Source organism: Glossina fuscipes, unplaced genomic scaffold (genome assembly GCF_014805625.2).
Source record: "Glossina fuscipes isolate IAEA_lab_2018 unplaced genomic scaffold, Yale_Gfus_2 26, whole genome shotgun sequence".
NCBI lineage: Eukaryota > Metazoa > Arthropoda > Insecta > Diptera > Glossinidae > Glossina > Glossina fuscipes.
The window spans coordinates 1,803,535-1,821,660 of NW_023998421.1; the positions used below are offsets into that span (position 1 = coordinate 1,803,535).

Here is an 18,126-nt window from a genome sequence, read left to right on the forward strand (position 1 = left end):
TCATTTAATAATTCCAGTTGTTCTAGTACAGGGGAAAAATGTTGGAAAGGAAACGTTTTTAATATCTTTTTATTTTTCATTTTTTTTTTATTTTTTTTTTTTTATTTTCGCTTCTTTTGCGTCAGCTTACTATGCTAAGCTTTTTGCGCTACTTCCACGTTATACGTTATACGTGGCACTATTGTCATTGGCAGACAAAACTAATTATATATAAAACAATACGATATAAAATTGTATATATATATATATATATATATATATATATGTATTGTAAAGTTTATTTTTTATTGTACGCACAATATTAAGGAGAAAAACGAGCTGCATATAATAGGGAAAAAAATACATTTTATTGTGAGTTCTTTTAAGGTTACAATAAAGAATTGTAATTTTATTCAAAAATTAATCAAAATGATTGGTTTTTTCTACAATGCTTGAAATAATAAAGCTTTGCTTTTTACAGTGAAACGCGCTTAAGAATGGATGATTACAAAAAAAAAAAAAAAGTTGAACAATTAATTGGTTGTAGGATGTGATGACCAATTCAATATAACGATACAACGCAGACATTAAACAGACGCACAGGCAGACAGACTTGGCTTTATCTATTCACTATTTGCCGCTGACGCAATATATATATATATTTCTTCTGTCTGGGTGCTGCAATATTAACAGACCCGGATCCTTCGATCAGGGGCATCAAAATGTGGCAGAAGATATTTTTTTATAGGGGTACACGACTTCATTCATTTCATTTCAGGAAGGAATTTCTTTCTGGATGCTGCAATATTAACAGACCCAGATCCTTTGGTCGTGGGTATCAAAATGCAACAGAAGGTTAAATTAATTAGCGGCCTCTTGAAAAGCTACAACGCGTATACGATTTCTTTTCATTCCCGGAAGGATATTGATCGTCTTTGCATTACAACTTAAGCAAGGCAGAGTTGTATATATTACCCGAACCTCGTGTCTCTGTGCCTGAGATGCTTAAAATGAAAAATTTGTAAAGTTAAAAACAAATAAAAGTTCAACTCGTATTCCTCTCCCTTCGCAGATACGCGACCAAAAGATAACCACGTAAAACTAGGTGACTAGGAAAATACGGCCATAGATTTAAACAATCCACTTTACCTCCAATGGAATTCATGCATAACATATAGCGCAGAAGCTGCGTATTTCGTTAAGGTCTGTCCGAGCATTGAACTTTCGTCTTTCTCTCTGACGAGACCGGCAAGCAACCAGACATGTCAGCGGAGTAGACAAACCGTAATTAGAACAACAAACAATAAACGGCTGAATCTTAATTCGGGTGATTGATCCAAAACATAGGAAACAGCAATCCATAAAATACTTTCCGAAGAAAGTAATACGAAACGCGCGTCCATGCAAAGGCAAAAGATCGAAGTTAAAAGTGAAAAGAACACTTCTTGTATTTTTATTATATATACGGGGGTAAGTCTCACTCCAATCTTGTATTAAAACCTTTGGTTTGCAATATTTTAATTCTTCAAAGTGAAAGGTGAAGAGGTGTAAAAGGTAGTTAGTTAACAAAGAAAATAAGTCTACAAACGAGATTATAAGTAAAAGAAATTAATTAAAACGATAATGCAGAGAAATGGTTTCCCGCTCCACTTTGTTATGATAAATGCGAACATGTCGATATATAATTACAGGTAAACAATTAAAAACATTATAGTCAGGTTAGTTCACCCTTTATCACTTCGCTTAACACAATTCTTGATTTATTTGTGTGAGTAAATACCGAAAATTAGACGTTGTTTCCCTGTAAAGGTATGCTTTTATGGGGTAAGGGCAACGACATGAGCTGATGCATTACAAATTTAGCGAAATTAATTTTAAAATCTTATTCACCTACTTTCGTCACAAAGTACTAAGAAGTCTTCAAAGTAAGAAGAAGTCTTCAACATGCAAAGGCTTACTTTCTGTTGGGATGCTTACATCGGGAGGAGCTCAAATAATTGGCCTGTGCCATCCATATCTTTCACACCAATTTTGTGCACCTGCATATTAGTACTCAACGATTCTTTTCGAAAAAATTCATTTTTTTCACATACAGAATGTTCGAAAATAAAGCATTATTTAGAGAATAGCCGCCAAAATGGTCGATCCAATCAATTTTCCATAAGGTTCGTTTGCGCGCCAAAACTAGTCAGTTCAGCAAAATGTCTCAAAAATTTCAAGTCTCTAGGTTGAATAGAACAACCTACAGACAGGCAGATGGACAGAGAGATCAATACGCCGCAACAACTGTGCAACAGATCGCTCCCCATTCACGACAAGAACTCTCAAGAATAATAATAAGGATCCGCCTGGCAACAAGGTATAATTATACCCTGCACCGCTTATGATACAGTGTTTATTAAGTTAGTGAGGACGTATGTAACACGTAGAAGGGCATAAGATAGACCCATTTTTTATTATAACGATTAGCATGACAATCTGAATTGATCTAAACCTGTCTGTCCGTCTCATGTGTATCCAGGTAAATTTGTCTTCAAAATATAGGTCTACATTTTTGACATATTTTGGTGAAATTTGATACAGGACAAACGCTATTGAACGGTCTACTTCTTCGACCACTCCCCATATAATGACCTATATGAAAAGATATTGCAATTTTCAAAATTTCGCAGTAAAAGTGGCTAAGTAGCATTGGTATGAAAACTTTAGACTGGCTGGGGCAATTTTTTAAACCCCTCATGTAATGAAAACTAAAGTTCATGCGACAGAGAGTTATAATTTTCAATAATTGATGATAATAATTTAACATAAAAAAATTAACTGTACCAAAATTCGACCATCTCGACCTATTTTTTAGATCCTATCCTAATAACGATTTTCACGAAAATCAATCCTTTGTAGAGCAGAAAAGTCTAAATTTTACTCATACAAAATTAACTCTACAAAATTTGCACGATCCACGCCTATTTTTGGATCCTACCCAATGTGAGGACTACTAATGTGTACTACATTAGGTTGGGTTATTACGCACTTGAAATATATGCTTTTATATTGAAACAAGGTATCATTGTTCTGTTCTATAATAAAAACAAATAAGAAAGTTATATTCGGCGACGGCCGAATCTACTCCACTTACTCCACTACTATGTTTTTCGCATTCTCACTCTCCAAGTTCCTTTATTTGATAACCGCAATATCTTCATTTTTGCGACGAAGAGAGTGCCAACAACACGCACCACACGGACACATGGACGCAAGGACGGGTAGACATGGCTAATTGAACTCAGAATTTCACGCTGATCAAGGATAAAAACAAAATGGGTGTACCTCCAGCTTACAGTGGTGGGGATACAATAAGAACTGTATTAGACAATGTGGTGTAGGGTATTTAATGGCTGAATGGCTGAGAGTAGCTAGACGTATTTAAAACTTCAAATTTCATGACATCGTTTTAATATACGAAAAAATGCTATCTCTCTCTGTTTTGATTTATAAAACGAATGCAATTAATTACCCATAAGGCACAACAGTTTTTCGTTTCAGTTTACACGAATAGAAATAAACCGACTAAGAATCTCGTGATTCATCGTTCGTTCGCTGTAAAAAATCTTCCGATGTCGTAGGAAAAAGATGGCAAGTAATCAGCAAGCTTTGCAACTATGGTTGAAAATAGACCACGAGAAAGTCATAATCGATGTGTAGATGTATTCTCCATCTTTTATAAGTGACTGAATAATAATAATCTTCTTAGTAAACATATTCTCTCCACTTACTTACATTCTGAAACATTGCTTCATTGCAGAATCCTTTCAATAAGTTCTAGTATTGTTCGGACACCACGAGCGCCGCAACATGCACCGCCAAAATCCGTTTGGAAGTAACCGCATCATAACATGAGAGAGAGCGAGGCAGACAAATAGATGCACCGCAACGCACCTAAAGCGCCCCTATTATGTATTTCAATTCAGATACACAACCACGTACATAATTCAGCGCATTAATGCAGTTCGTAGTAAGTGAGCGCACAAACGCACCAACCTAAAGACTTTACCACGAACATGGTTACGTACGCATTTGCTTGCCATCAATGTAATGACTATTATCAGTGGCCCGTTTATATCCGTAAAGCTCAAATGATAAATGCATTGCATTAATGAAATAATATGAAATATGGGTGAATAAAATTGAAATTTTATGAATAGTAGAACACGTTTATCATACCTGACAGAGGCCTCATGTGCCGATTGCTTAGCAATTTTCTTTGCTCAAGCAAAAAATTGCATTTGCTTCATGGCGAATTTTTTTACATACACTCTAGCTCAAGCTACTAGGTAGGGTATGTAAAGTACCTCATCAATTGAAGGAATGGTATTTGTCCATTCGGAATAGCCTTACACTAAAGCTGGTTTATAGCCGCTGATAGTGAGCACGATACGAATTTTCGGGCAAAGTACAAAAACATGTTGGAAAATTTTCAAAATTTTCAAATCTCAATTTAAAGTATTTTACTGCAACGTAAAAAAATGCAGTTTTTCAACAAAATTAATTATATTACATTAATGTATGTATGAATGTTTTCAAAAAATTATTCAAATTTTGACATATTGCTAAGAGAAGAATAGGCGGACAGGTGTGTATCATTTTCGAAACTCATGCTAACGAAGAGGGTATTTGAAAATACATGACTAAATAGAAATTTAGAATTTACGAAATTTCCACTAGAATGGATTCATCCATTTTGTGGTACCGAATGCGAACACAAATAAAATACGCTCTTAATACAGATGTGGATCAAGTTATTATCTTCATGTATATTGTAGATCCTGTCATTATTTTTTGGAACACAACACATGCAGAGCTGTCGAGTGTACAGAAATGATTGAAACTTTTTGGGAAAATAATGAATTCACGATAAACTTCATTGCATGGGCAATGAAGTTCACATATTGTTCAATGACTTTGTAAATAAGAACTAGCGTGCATTTGATGTAAAGAAGTCGCATGTGATGTTCCTAAAGGACTTTTACTAACTGTGGAGTGTAGTTTTCGAGAAAGAAACGTTATCTTTAAGCATGAAAATGGCATTTACCCTCGACGCAAAACCCTACCGAAACGCAAGTACCGACATTTTTTGGCACAAAGTGGATAATGCCGTCTTGGACGATATGTGATCTTAACAAAGCAGTCACACATCTCTTGACACTCTCGATTTACTATGACAAACGTAAGTGAGTCGCGCAAGATCACGCTGTATATGTTTATTGAGCTTTTTAGTTTAGCTCTATGTAGGAGTATTGTCTTATCCAATATCCAACAAACTACGAACCCTCAGTGACTTTACTCATAGAGAGTATTCATGTTATTGGTGAAATAAGCGCAGATTTATGCGGAAAATTTGGCAGAAATAGTTGTCCCAAGATTGAATGTTTACACAAGTCCTGAATTAAAAACATCTTGATGTCTTCACTTATGTGATGAGTCTATATACCTAAGCCATCTCAAATTGCTGGAATTTACAGCAACATCGAAAATTTGCTACCAAAAAACATCTTAACGTTCATGTCGTAATGATTCGGTGGAAAAAGGACAATCCGATCGCATGCACGTTTGTACAGATAATTAAATCTCAAAATTCCGAATAATGTCGAAATTTATTCAAATTCAAGTAAGTGAACTATGCAATACATCCTTAAAAAAATTACCTAAGAAGGGCGACGACCTGAACTTGAAAATCGAAAACCCAAGAAAAAGACAGTAATTTACCGGTAATCCCTTGGCGAAACCTCGAAACATATCATTCGCTTCTTCGCATCCTTTCTTGACATTTAGCGGGATTATTGGGTCGCATGAAATATGATTACTTTTGAAATTTTAAATGCACTCGAATTTTGCTCATTATTTGCGGAAAGATTAAAAAGAATCGCACAAACATGCATCATATACGCGTTAAGCAGAATTTAATATCTGACGATAAATAACGACAAAATATCGAATATGTTATCATATCCGTAAGAGATATTGTAAAAGGTTGTTGTGGCCTGTTGCTCTCGTTCGCGCTATGACAAGAGAATATAGTTTACTTTTCTCAAAAAATGTCAACTCTCGAAGCTGTCAATGCTTACCTTTTCTTCCATTTCAACAAGATGTAAATGTTCACTGTCAACAAAATGATTGAAGCAAAAGCAGAAGCCTCCCATTTAACGGCATTAATGCTACAAATATTGATTCCGATTTGTTCGAGTAGAACGTCTCCATTCTCAGTATCACAAGAGATAGTATAAACCATTTTTTTTGTCTTTTTTTTTTTTTTTAATAATTTTCCAATTTACACTCGTCACCATCAACTTTTCCTATACACATAAGAATTTTTACTTATACAAACTTTTTTAGAAGCATTTATTTGACAAGTAAGTGACCTTGAATTTGCATATTTTCGAAATCTTTTGTTAGCAATTCAGGGCTTTTATGGAGAAATATTTGAAATTGTGAAGATTTTCGAACCGTACACGATCAACCGGCCGACGCAAAGATACACATATATCTGAGCTATAAGTTCGAGTAAGTAAAGAAAATCTCGAAATATAAAAAAATTTTCCACTTCACATATCAAGAGAACGTCTCTTCCATGTGGTGCGCTTTCATTCAAACAAAAATAACATAATAATAATAAATATGTTTACACAACGAATATTAGCATATTATCATGCAAAAAAAAAACGAAGTGTTCCGAACAGATCCGACTATCAACTGTTCAATATATATTAAATTTTTTTAGAATGATTGGTTTTCGGGTTTGCACGATGCTTTTTACGATTCATTAATTTATTCTCACAATAACGACTTCATCGGTATGCACACCAAAGCCTTGATGTGCATCCGAAATTGTTTCTATTAAAAGACATGGATTTACACAGCATCAATATTGGACAGGAACTTAAAAAGAAGTGGCGGTGTGTACAAAGTGAAACAATATTCGCGCGAAGATAAACAATTTAAAGATGCGACCAGAAACAATTGTTATTCAGCTCACGATTAAAAAAATTGCAAGAGCTTTTGAAAATTGCGAAAAAATGCAAGAAGAAGAAGATGCAAGAATACTATCAGATTAATGGCCAATAATTGGTTCAAGAAGACGTGCAATTGCAACCTATGCAAATATTCTTACATAAGACTTTCAATCTTATGAATGAATAAATTCGTATACCTGAATATTGGTAGCCAGCCGCCTGGAGCTGAACTGTATATCCCCGTCTTACTTGGCAACATCCTTTCGTTATTCATTAAGAAATAATAAGGTGATGTTATATAAGCAAAACGATCTAAAATTTGAAGAGGGAACGAAAGTAAAGGGATAGAAGAGGTAAGCAAAACACAAAGATCAGTTTACGAAAATAGAAAGACGTTAGATGACTTTCCAGGCTGAAAATAAATGAATGTCGCGCAAACAGCTCTTTAAATGTAGACCGCGATGAAATGGATCAACGCTGTTAACCTTGCTTTACATATTTATCTTTTTTGCTATTTTCTTCTCTGCAATTCCCTCAATTCTCAATTTTCTTCTACTAACTATTCCCAGCTTAAAAGAAGATAAGCAACATATTGTTGAATAATACGAAAACGCTACATGCAGAAGGGGCGGGAGAAGATTTGTCAATGCGTCACGCAAATCTTTAGGTGAAAGCATACTTCAAGTCTTTTAGAATCAGTTTGGACGAAAAACTTACCGTAATACGAAAATTTTGTTTGAATGCTATGCTTGATCACCGCAAAAAATGAGAACTGACTTATTACACCACCTTGACCTAGAATACATTTTAGAAAATCATTCAAATTAATTATCGTTTGCAGGCACTTTTAGCACAATATTCTTTGAAGCTATGAAAAGCTATATGGAAAAAAAAAGAAATTGGCCTGAGGTAGAAACTATCACAAAGCAAAGACAATTTGAGCACTTAAGGCTATCAAAGCAATCTTATTTTACATATCCCTATGTCTATGTCTCGACGTATGTAACGCTTGATATGCGTTAAATCAAAATTTCGAATTAGGTGAACTGCTAGTTCGAACGATGTACAAGAAGAGGAGAGGAGGATAAATGGTGTACCGAACAAACAGAAAAACTTTGGTCATCGTAAATAGAAACATTCGAGAAGCGAATCTCAAACGACGCAAATCAAGATCTTGGTGTATATGTGAAGAAATGCTTTGCATCATCATATGGACTTGTTTACAAAATAAATCATTTTAGAGCAAACATGTGTTTTAATTGGTGATGCATGCTTGCTTGTATTTGTTTGTTTACTTTACCTATAAGTTGAACGAATATCTTGCGATATTTATGTGGTCATAAGTATGTACGAGCAAGCACTCCTTAACCTTCAATAAAAATTCTTTTCCTGTTTCCTTTCTCCCATTAAGGTTTGTGTGCACATATTAGAAAAAGATAATTATTTTTGTGGTCTAAAAGACCGTACAATCAATGCTACCTTGTTAAGCGAATTGAGAAATAAACGACATATCAATGATGATCATAAGTACACAATATTTATTGTTATAATCTACACTACTTGTGGCAACAGGGTATACTAACTTTGTGCAGATGTATACAACTCCGCAAAGGACTTGGAGGATTAGAAGCGTCTATCTGTCTATCTTGTGTTCTTATGCTCACGTAGCGATTTTTCAGATAGTAAGCAAAGAGGTGTAAGGTGTAATTTAATGGTGCGTGGGGGGCTCTTTATAATGCTCTTACCTCTTCTCACTAATCCCTATATTAGTTGGAATGAATAATAAATATAATAATAATAACATACATATGTATATATATATATATATATATGTATATATCTGATCATAACCAAATTCCTGCCCTTGTATGGTCTTGTGTACGTCCGTATTTATATCTGTCTAATGATTCGTTAAATTTATTGAGAAATTCTTACCGTCCGATTTGTTGTTGTTGTTTGGTCTTGGTTTGTTCTTCCCAATAACCTGACGTATAGCCTTTGTATGCCTTATTAGTCCATATTTCATCTACTATCAATAAACTATGTATATGTATATGTAATGTAACTGAGTTATGATTCGACGTATTTTGGCAATAAAATAGAACTTATTGGGCCGAAGAGGGTATATAATAAACGAAATGAAAGAAAAAATTCCATTCGTCCCTGAAGCTGTAAAACAAATTAATGGATATGGACATCTCAAGAAATTCAAATTTTCTCAACTCATGAGAGCATTATACGTGGAAAAGCACACGAAGCAAGCAAACAATGATAGGAAAGTGAAGAGAATGCAAATCACAAAGAGAACCTTTTATCAAGTGCAAGTTGATTGACATAATTTAATAATAAAAAAAAAATAGTATTTGCCTTTAGAAGAAGCGAATAACCCGATCAACAGCCTGAATAACGATCAACACGAAGTACATACAAATGCATTCAAACATAAAAAAATGTCATTTAAAATCAAAAACCCGTATAGAGAAGCAATTGAGGTCGTGGATATACGAAGAACTGCAAGCCTATTTGACATAAGGAGACGCCCAAAAATGGCCTAAATGCAGGCAAAGCTTTAATAACAAACGAAAACGCTAATGCAAAGGGAAAATGCATCCAAAGTAATTTCAAATTCAATAATATTTGGTGTTCTGGCACTTACGCTACACAAGCCAGCGTTCACGGGTTTAAATCTCAATGCGATAGCACTTGTAGTATAGTAGCAGTCCGTAAACGCGTAGCACTTACCGATTGCACATGTACGCAACTAGGCTGCGGCCACTCTTTATCTCATCCTCTTTCCTCTATTCTCTTTAACCATCGCAATGTTACACGAATAGAGATCTTTCTCTAAGAGGTTAGCGAAAGGAAAAAAAATTGCTGTCTAAAGAAAGAATAGTAAAAAACATATCTCAGAGGTGTCCTTGTGATCGGTCGGATTTTGTGCCGTCGACCAACGTCCCTATAGCAAACCGCAATCTTATCTATAGAAGTTTTCCTCCTCTCACTCGCTGGCTCACGCTATTAACCGTTTCACACTTCCTTATCACTTGTGACAAGTAGCTCTTATGTTAATCTACAGGTCGTGCACTATCTACCAACTTGCTATTGCAGGAAACTTTTTACATAATTAGAATAATTTTCCATTCACTCGTAGATATATCATTGCTAGCATGTAATTGGCGAATACTATGTGGTCTAGTTTTGATTCTATGTTTTTACTGTCCGCCTTCGCCACCAATGCCTCTTAGTGCTGATTGTTCGAAATTGTTCGTTATCAATTATGTCACTCCTTAACTCACTTAAGACACAGCACAAAGATCGAACTCTTATGCGTGCTTATAGTCTGAAATTCGATTGCAGTGATGGACAAGAAATGCGTCAAAGTTTTCGACGTATAGGTAGAATATATGATCGAAGATGTACAGAAAGAAGTGAAAATACTAAAAGTAGTTGTAAGTATTAGTGCTTTCTTGTAGAACTGGATAATTGTGATTTGATATTCGGCAGCTGTGGTTTTCTGGCTTCTCATAGAGTGTACTATCAATCAGAAATTGTGCGAAAGATGTGCGCTTAAATACCGGCAGAAGCAGGAAAAGTCTTAAAAGCGATTTGAAAAAGGTATCTGTTAAAATTCTGAAACCTTGTTGCCCCATAAGCAAGTTCTCTGCCTTTGCTGTCGAACCATTTCAAGTCTAGCTATATTAGTCCTAACGCGGGCAGCAACAGACTTGCTTAGGAGATGAAGAGCTCGTGAAATAATCATTTTTTCCTATGGCATTGGGATATAAGTGTAGTCATATTTTTTCTTCCGCATTCTTTTTTTGCGTAAAAATTTCAACTTTTTCTTATTTGTTTACCGTAACATTTGCTTCCGAATTCCGATTTCGCTACATTTTGTTATTGTTTTTTTTTTTTTTTTTTGATAAATTTGCTTAGCTTTCAATGCATCTAAAGTGCATTTTTAATTAAAGTTAAAATGAGAGGCAATGACGAGTAAAATGAAGAGAATTTGCGCAAATTTTATAATTGAGTTTATACTCTTAGAACTGAAAAATATTTGTATATAAATAAACTCTTAATTAACATATATTCTTAATTTAATTAAGTTGAAATAGTCTTAAATCAGTTTATTTGCACTAATTGGTTAATACTTTCTACTCCTTATATGAAAAATTATTTCTTTTTTTTTAAATTATTTCTGAGTCTTTCTTACCAGCCAGCTTACCGAGCATTCAACGTCTTTTTTTAAATTGATTTAGGCATGTCTGTCTGTCCCTCGGATATCGGTTAAATGCGTTGGCATTTTTGGGATCTTTGGAGGAAAGAATGGGTATAGAATTGTATTCAAGTATGAAAAATAAATTTTTGATTACCCTTCTATAACAAAAAATAAGCCTTTATATGACAAATATATCAAATTCCGTGCAATTCGAGCTTTTGCTCCAAGCACTCCGAAAAGAATAATTGTGTCAACAACGAACGAAGAGGATTCGAGTTTCTTTCCACTTAGCATCAAATATATTTGGAAACACGATTCACAGAGGACTTCCCGATGCAAAACAACTACAAGTACAAACCGTCATTCCTAATATTTTATTTGCTTAATCTCTTACGACAGAACAAATAGTAGAAAGGGTTGCGATAAAATAGTTGACAAGTTAAAAAAAAAAAATGTACAAAATAAATTCTGAAAAAAAAACACAACGATTTGAATTGAGAAAAAGAGAACGAATAAGGATGAAAAAACAATGGAAAATAATTCAAAAATCAATGTAAGAAACAATTGAAAACATTATATCGAGCCATGGACAATTTCATGTCCTGAACAATTTCACTTAATCCATATAAAAGAGCTCATAAAAAAGCATTTCAAAATAAGGCGTTATGTGGAAAGTGGTCGAAAAAGTGGCCAAAACCGATCCATTTTCAAGCAGCCATGTTAAAAGAAAAAGGGAAAGCGTGTTGTACAATAACTTATGCTTTCCTTAACAGTGAAAAATCCTTCATATTCCTTTAGATTACATCGAGTTCTTCTACGATTTCGTCAACTCATATATGCCTGATGGACAATTTCGGAATCGCTGCAACGCGACATTATTACAGAACGTGTAATGCAATGCACGACAAGGACAGCGCAGCAAACAGACATGATTTTTGCCTTGCAATCTTCAACGCAAGCATTATCTCGGTCCTCATTTAAAGCTTGTTTTTTTTCCTAAATTTCGTAAATTATATTTTCAGTTGTATATTTATATTTATATATTTAGCTATCGATCTTACAATCAAATTTGTATTGTAGATAATTTCTTATGTGCCATGAGTTCCTACGCATTACCTCCCAGCATAAATGCATAGATTTTAAGCTTGTTTTCCAAAAGCTTTTGACTGCTGTTCGCAAAAGCACCATCTATATTATTTATATACATTATCACTCTCAAATCTTAAGAGAACTGAAATCGAATACAAATTTTTCAAACTAACAGAAATCGCTTTTAAAAGGGAAAAATGCCAGAAATTCGTTCAATGAAAATGATAACATTATCATTAAGTGAGTGAGCAAGAAGAAAAATAAATTCTTCATTAAAATGAAATTAGAGTAACGATATTTATTTTGTGCAATATGTACATTGTTTAGCTATTTTGCTAGTATTTCTCTCGGTGCAAAATATATCTCTCTCTACCATTTGAATGCATTTTAGTTGTTTCATTCCGTTATTCCACATCTGTTTGGTCTATGTAAAAAGTCTCTCTCGGCTTGTGTCCTTGGTAAATTTTGAAAGACAAAACTTGTTACTTTTTTTAACATAGTTTTGACTCCGTTCAAAGTCGAGACTCTTGCCACTCAGGCGGATAACTTGTAAAATTAAATAAGTTCAGTTCGTGTATTTTCCAAAACACTAAACATCTAGAGGAGATGATGAAGTGCAAAAGCGACCACGTCAAGGAAAAAGTCAATAAATTGAACAGCCCGTATTAAAAAAAAAAAAAACCTTGACGAATGTAAAACACTCTGAATAAATGTTGCCCGAACAGAGAGCTAGAGTTAAATATCAACAAGATTATGGCCATTAAAAATCTTTCCTACAATGAATTGAAAGAAAGGTTTTCCTCTAACTGCTTTGAGTCCCTACGAAAACAATTTCCCTCCATTAAAGAGCTCATCTTGTTTATTTGTCCTTGTTTATTTAAGTTCCAAGTATTCAGTACAGTATTTTACATTGGGAACTTTAAAGTTTATAGCAAACAATAAAAGGCTTTAAACACTATCGCTGTATCTTGTGGCTGCAAGAGTGAATCTAGTAAATCGATGCTGGATATAAAAAATAGACTCGAATTCAATTTAATTTTCATAGAGCAAGGCGAAAAGTGCTTCATGCTTGTCTTGAGATTGAGGTAATAAAATTATACTATATTAGAAACCCAAAATTAAATTAATTCAATTTGATATCTTTCTCTTGAATGACATTTTGAACCTGGTAATTGTGCCGATCTCTCTAGCGACATACTCGTACACTTGTATTGCAATTTGCAATAATTATTTGACACAGATTTTAGAATTTTAATTAAATATATTTTTCATATCACTTCAAAATTAATTGCCATCATCATCACTTAATAAATCTTCGTTCTCATTTTCTTCCTCCTTGCGCTGCATTTCTCTATGAAACAATATTTTAAAGCTTTCGTATTCTTCTGCAGTCACATGACATATTTTCGTAGCAAACGTTTTGTCTGAAGTATCGGTAATTTTATATAAACGGGGATTGTCGGTGAATTCATCGGGATCTACTTTCTTCGGTCTTGGCTTGAATAAGCATAATCTCTTCATGAATATGTGACGACATTTAATTTCCTCCAAGGGTTTTGTTAATGCCTCGGATTTAATAACTTCCGGTATTTCTAAAGCCATCACATCTTTGAAATACGACATTCTGGCTTCAATATTTTTTACAGAATCTTGCATTAAGGATGGACAAGTCATTAAAAGTTTCCATACATTTTTATCGGTATTGACGTAACTTTTTAAAAAAGAAATATGCCTCAGTAGTTTCTGCTGATCATTTACATCCAACAATTCAGGATACTTGGTAATTAAAAGGAATAGAAAATATTCACCGAATTGACAAGTACGCCAAAATTCTAGCGCCTCAATAACTTTCTTTGGTGAACGCATTAAAACTTTGGGATTACCAGTGGCAATTTGTAGAAAATTTTGAGTTGACAAACCGTGATTAAGGAAAGTCTCATGAGCTGTCCGCCATTTTTCCAACGGGACCGTAAAAAGTGCTGGAGATAATTTTACAGCCTCTGCTATATGTTCTTCGGATAGAAATTTATATTTATCATCATTTATGTTCTCGGCTGAACTCTGAGTAAGATTCACGGAAAAAACCTAAGTTTTTATATAGAAAATATTAAAATTGATAAAAATTAGGTTAAATAATGTACGCACTTTTAGATTTACACAAGTTTTTGGCGACTTTAAGAACATATATCGAAACATCTCAACAAAATAGTAACAATTCAAAGATTAACTCGAATAACTTGGACGTAAACAAAAACAAAAAGCAGCTGTCGTCTAATGCGCGCATGACGCACAGTAGGTTTCACTTTAGAAACAAGGGTTGCAAAAAATATTCTCCGAATCTTCTGAAAATTAATTGTGAAGAGTTGTAAAATATCGCAAACCCTTACATGTTAATAAAAAAAAAATCTTGTTGCTTCCATATTTGCATTTGTTGTTGCAATAGTAATAGCCGGCAAACGAAATTATATTAACGGAGCAGATATATATATTTTATTTAAAAGATATTTTAGATAACTAAAATAAACTAAAATAATATGACGATTGCTTTACGTTGGGGAATTGTAACAGCTGGTAAAATAAGTCACGATTTTTGCGTTGCTTTAAGCACCTTACCATTTGATGAGCATCAAATCGTAGCTGTAGCAGCTCGTGACAAGCAAAGAGCTGAAGAATTTGCCAGGAAGCATGAAATACCAAATGCTTTTGGCAGCTATTCCGAGCTAGCTGAATGCGGTGATATCGGTGAGTATAAACGAAAAATGAAAACAAAAAATGGGAGAAAAGGGAGAAAGGAATTCTCCATTGGATTAATGTGAAAGAATATCACTGATATCTGCAAATAAATAGCAATGTTATTGTTATACTGAAGATTCTCATAACGCTCTCAAACGGATTATCTTTGTATGCTTCATCGCAGGATGAGTGTCATTTTGTTAAAACGATTGCAAAGAGCAGAAGCAGACTTCTAAGAGCCCATAAAGCGGATAGATTCTTGGCCTGTTTCAAGTTTGCAATGCATCTAAGTACGTTCGTCTCGCCATCTGCTCAGCCTTGTAATATCTATGACGAGGATTCTCCCGGCTAAGAATTTGGAAGTGGCCTAAACTTTTCAAAGGACAACAACGCCAACAACGCCTAAGAAAAATTAATTTTAGTTAGGAAAAGTGAGATGAGTTAGAGTTTTGATTCACAATCCACATTTTGTAGGACCTAGAGGTCAGTGTCAGCAATAACGTTGCTAAGATGTTCGCTTTAACTTACTGTCACACAAAGGCAGATTATAAGCATTTTCCTAAGCTCTTTAATTGCAATTGGTTCCCGGAACCTTCACCAGAAGGTTTTTCTAAGTTTTGTACTGGTTAGAATTTATGTCTCCATCAGCTAAGATATTGATTGCAAGTGCGTTTTGACACTGGCAATTATTTCTTAATGGATTCTACAAACATAGGTCTTTTATAATTTTCGTGTTACTTTTTGCGAGATCCACGATGTTTTCCAGTATATTAACTGTTTAGAAGTGTCACATGAATTATTTTTTGGAATCTTACGTTTAGCCCTCTTTAATTCGTCGAAAGCAGTTTGAAAAATTGTGACAGAAAGAGGTCCTTAATAACCAAAGGATAGTTATCCAGAGGTAATTGTTAACAGCTCTAATCTTTCTATGAAATAAAAGATTTAATCAAACTTCGAATTTTAAATTGATTTTGTATTATTTAATAACAAAATTTTGCTCATGAATTTTCGGTCTATGGTTCCTGAAGATCATATTTAGCTAAAGATCTTAAATGACTTAAGGAGATCTATTATTACTTGATGTCTGACGAATAACTCTCAAGCCACGTTTCAGCAGCTGTGATAGAAAATTTGTGTGCACTTCTATGCAAATTCAAAGGATTTTAAAAAGTTACAATCATATGTTATTTTTAGATATTGCGTATGTGGCCGCATTAAATCCTCAACATTTTGAGATATGCATGTTGATGTTAAAAAACGGAAAACATGTTTTATGCGAGAAACCATTGTGTATGAATCACAAGCAGGCTAAGAAATTAATACAATATGCCGAAATGAAGAAACTTTTCCTTATGGAAGCTATATGGTCGAGGTTTTTCCCGGCATATCAATATTTGCGAAAGCAAATACACACTGGAGTTTTAGGGGAAATCAAAGAAGTGAGCGCTACTTTCTGTGTCGATCTAAAGCATGTGGAACGTTTACAGTAAGTTTGAAAATATATCTAATCGGATTTCATAAATTTGCCTCGGCCTTTTTTTTTTTTGTTAATTAGGAAGAACAGTTTAGGTGGTGGTACTTGCTTGGATTTAGGCATCTATACTATCCAATGCGCGCAATGGGCATTTCAGGAGCCGCCGCAAAAAATCATTGCCAAAGGTACTTTAAATGCTGATGGTGTGGATGTGGAAGCGATAGCAGAGTTACGCTATTCGGGCAATCGGAAGGCTACCTGTCATTTCAGTGGCGAACGACTTTTAGACAATAAAGCTGTTATCAAAGGAACAAAAGGGGAAATAACTGTAATTTAAATGAGAGTTAAGGAAAATATATATGGGTTTTAAAAATTATTGCTTTTCTCAAAACTGCAGTTTTTGCAATTTTGGAGCCCTACTAAGATCATTGACATCGATGGTAAAGAGAAAGAATGGGTTTTGCCAAAAGGAAAGTACCCTACAAATTTTCCAAACTCCGAAGGATTGCGTTATGAAGCCGCGGAGGCTCGTCAATGCATTTTGGAGGGAAAATTGCAAAGCGAACATGTCAGTCATAACGATAGTTTACTGTTCGCTCAAATCGAAGACGAAATTAGAGCTCAACTTGGTGTGATTTATAAAGAGGACAAGGAGCAATAATTGCAAGATAATTGTAGTTAAAGAAGTATTATAGTATTGTAACATTGCGCATCTGCAATAAAGTCGAAACGTTACTCTTCTTTTCTAATGAATAAAAAATGTATGATTTGAAAAGTCATATTCAATTATCATCGGTTGTTTTTTTGTAATATTGGCAGAAAAAGCGAATTTATTGTTGTACTAGTAGTATACGTTTCCACAATCTTTTTCGAAGTTAATCCGTGGCATCGCATTAAGGTTTTCTATATCAGTTTTGATCTTTTCTTGATAAAACTGCTGGTGGATAGATAAACCATTCAAAATATCGCCCGTATCTAAACTATCTATACTTGATGTTACACCCTTTTTCCCATTTTTGTGGATATAGAGTGAGAATTCTATAGACGACGTCTATTAACTGGTCAATATGTATATATTACAATTTTAGAGCTCCAGTATGTATCATAATCCGTCCCATCCAAATTTCCTAAATGCACTTGTATGCAAAAATACTAATTTTTCCCCCAATTTATATCGAATGGAATAGAATTCATAAAACCACGTAGTTAAAGACTTAAATGCAAAAGTTAAAGCGCAATAATGCCCTTATGGTAAAGTCAATAATAATTGAATACAGTTTTTAATTTAAGGTATACTCCTCTTTCCTTACATTTGTTTACAAGTATCCAAGAAAGAATTTGACATATCCAAGATTCAAAGTACTCAAGAAAGTATATGAGGACAAGAGGAGTTTTTCTCTTATTATTGGTCTTTTGCTAGGTAATGCTTTTTTCCTTACCTTCAGGTAATTGTATAACCTATAATTACTAAGCCTTTGCTAAAATTTCAATTATTTGCTTTCCAATATCGAGAGTTAAAATAATTTAAGAACATACATGCATTGTTTAATACATCACTGCACATTCGTATCATTAACAGTGATCGGCTTATTCTCATATTTTTTTATTTAAAAATTGAATAAATTATA

General features: G+C 34.1%; 3 protein-coding genes across 7 annotated transcripts in view; 1 reads left to right on the forward strand and 2 right to left on the reverse strand.

Moving 5' to 3' along the window:
* Positions 1-6,301, reverse strand: part of LOC119635272 (ATP-binding cassette sub-family C member Sur) — a 53,131-nt gene extending 46,830 nt beyond the window's left edge. For 4 of the 5 annotated variants that reach the window (XM_038029988.1, XM_038029987.1, XM_038029986.1 and 1 more), the window contains exon 1: positions 6,102-6,301. In XM_038029988.1, coding sequence (XP_037885916.1) covers positions 6,102-6,265 — 164 coding nt within the window. In that variant the 5' untranslated portion in view covers positions 6,266-6,301. Of the gene's footprint in view, positions 1-3,756; positions 4,320-6,101 lie in introns of those variants that run through there. The other variant, XM_038029989.1, reaches the window with a different exon arrangement.
* Positions 6,302-13,308: 7,007 nt separating this feature from the next.
* On the reverse strand, positions 13,309-14,532 carry LOC119635377 (transcription termination factor 4, mitochondrial). Its single transcript, XM_038030177.1, has 2 exons — positions 14,437-14,532; positions 13,309-14,376 (listed from the first exon to the last, which is right to left on the reverse strand). Exons 1-2 carry the CDS (start codon positions 14,485-14,487, stop codon positions 13,576-13,578), a joined length of 852 nt encoding a protein of 283 aa, XP_037886105.1. The 5' UTR covers positions 14,488-14,532; the 3' UTR covers positions 13,309-13,575.
* A 145-nt stretch (positions 14,533-14,677) lies between these two features.
* Positions 14,678-17,290, forward strand: LOC119635314 (trans-1,2-dihydrobenzene-1,2-diol dehydrogenase). Its single transcript, XM_038030087.1, has 4 exons — positions 14,678-15,033; positions 16,219-16,510; positions 16,580-16,826; positions 16,896-17,290. The coding sequence occupies exons 1-4, from the start codon at positions 14,826-14,828 to the stop codon at positions 17,157-17,159; spliced, it is 1,011 nt and encodes a 336-aa protein (XP_037886015.1). The 5' UTR covers positions 14,678-14,825; the 3' UTR covers positions 17,160-17,290.
* Positions 17,291-18,126: the final 836 nt, after the last annotated feature.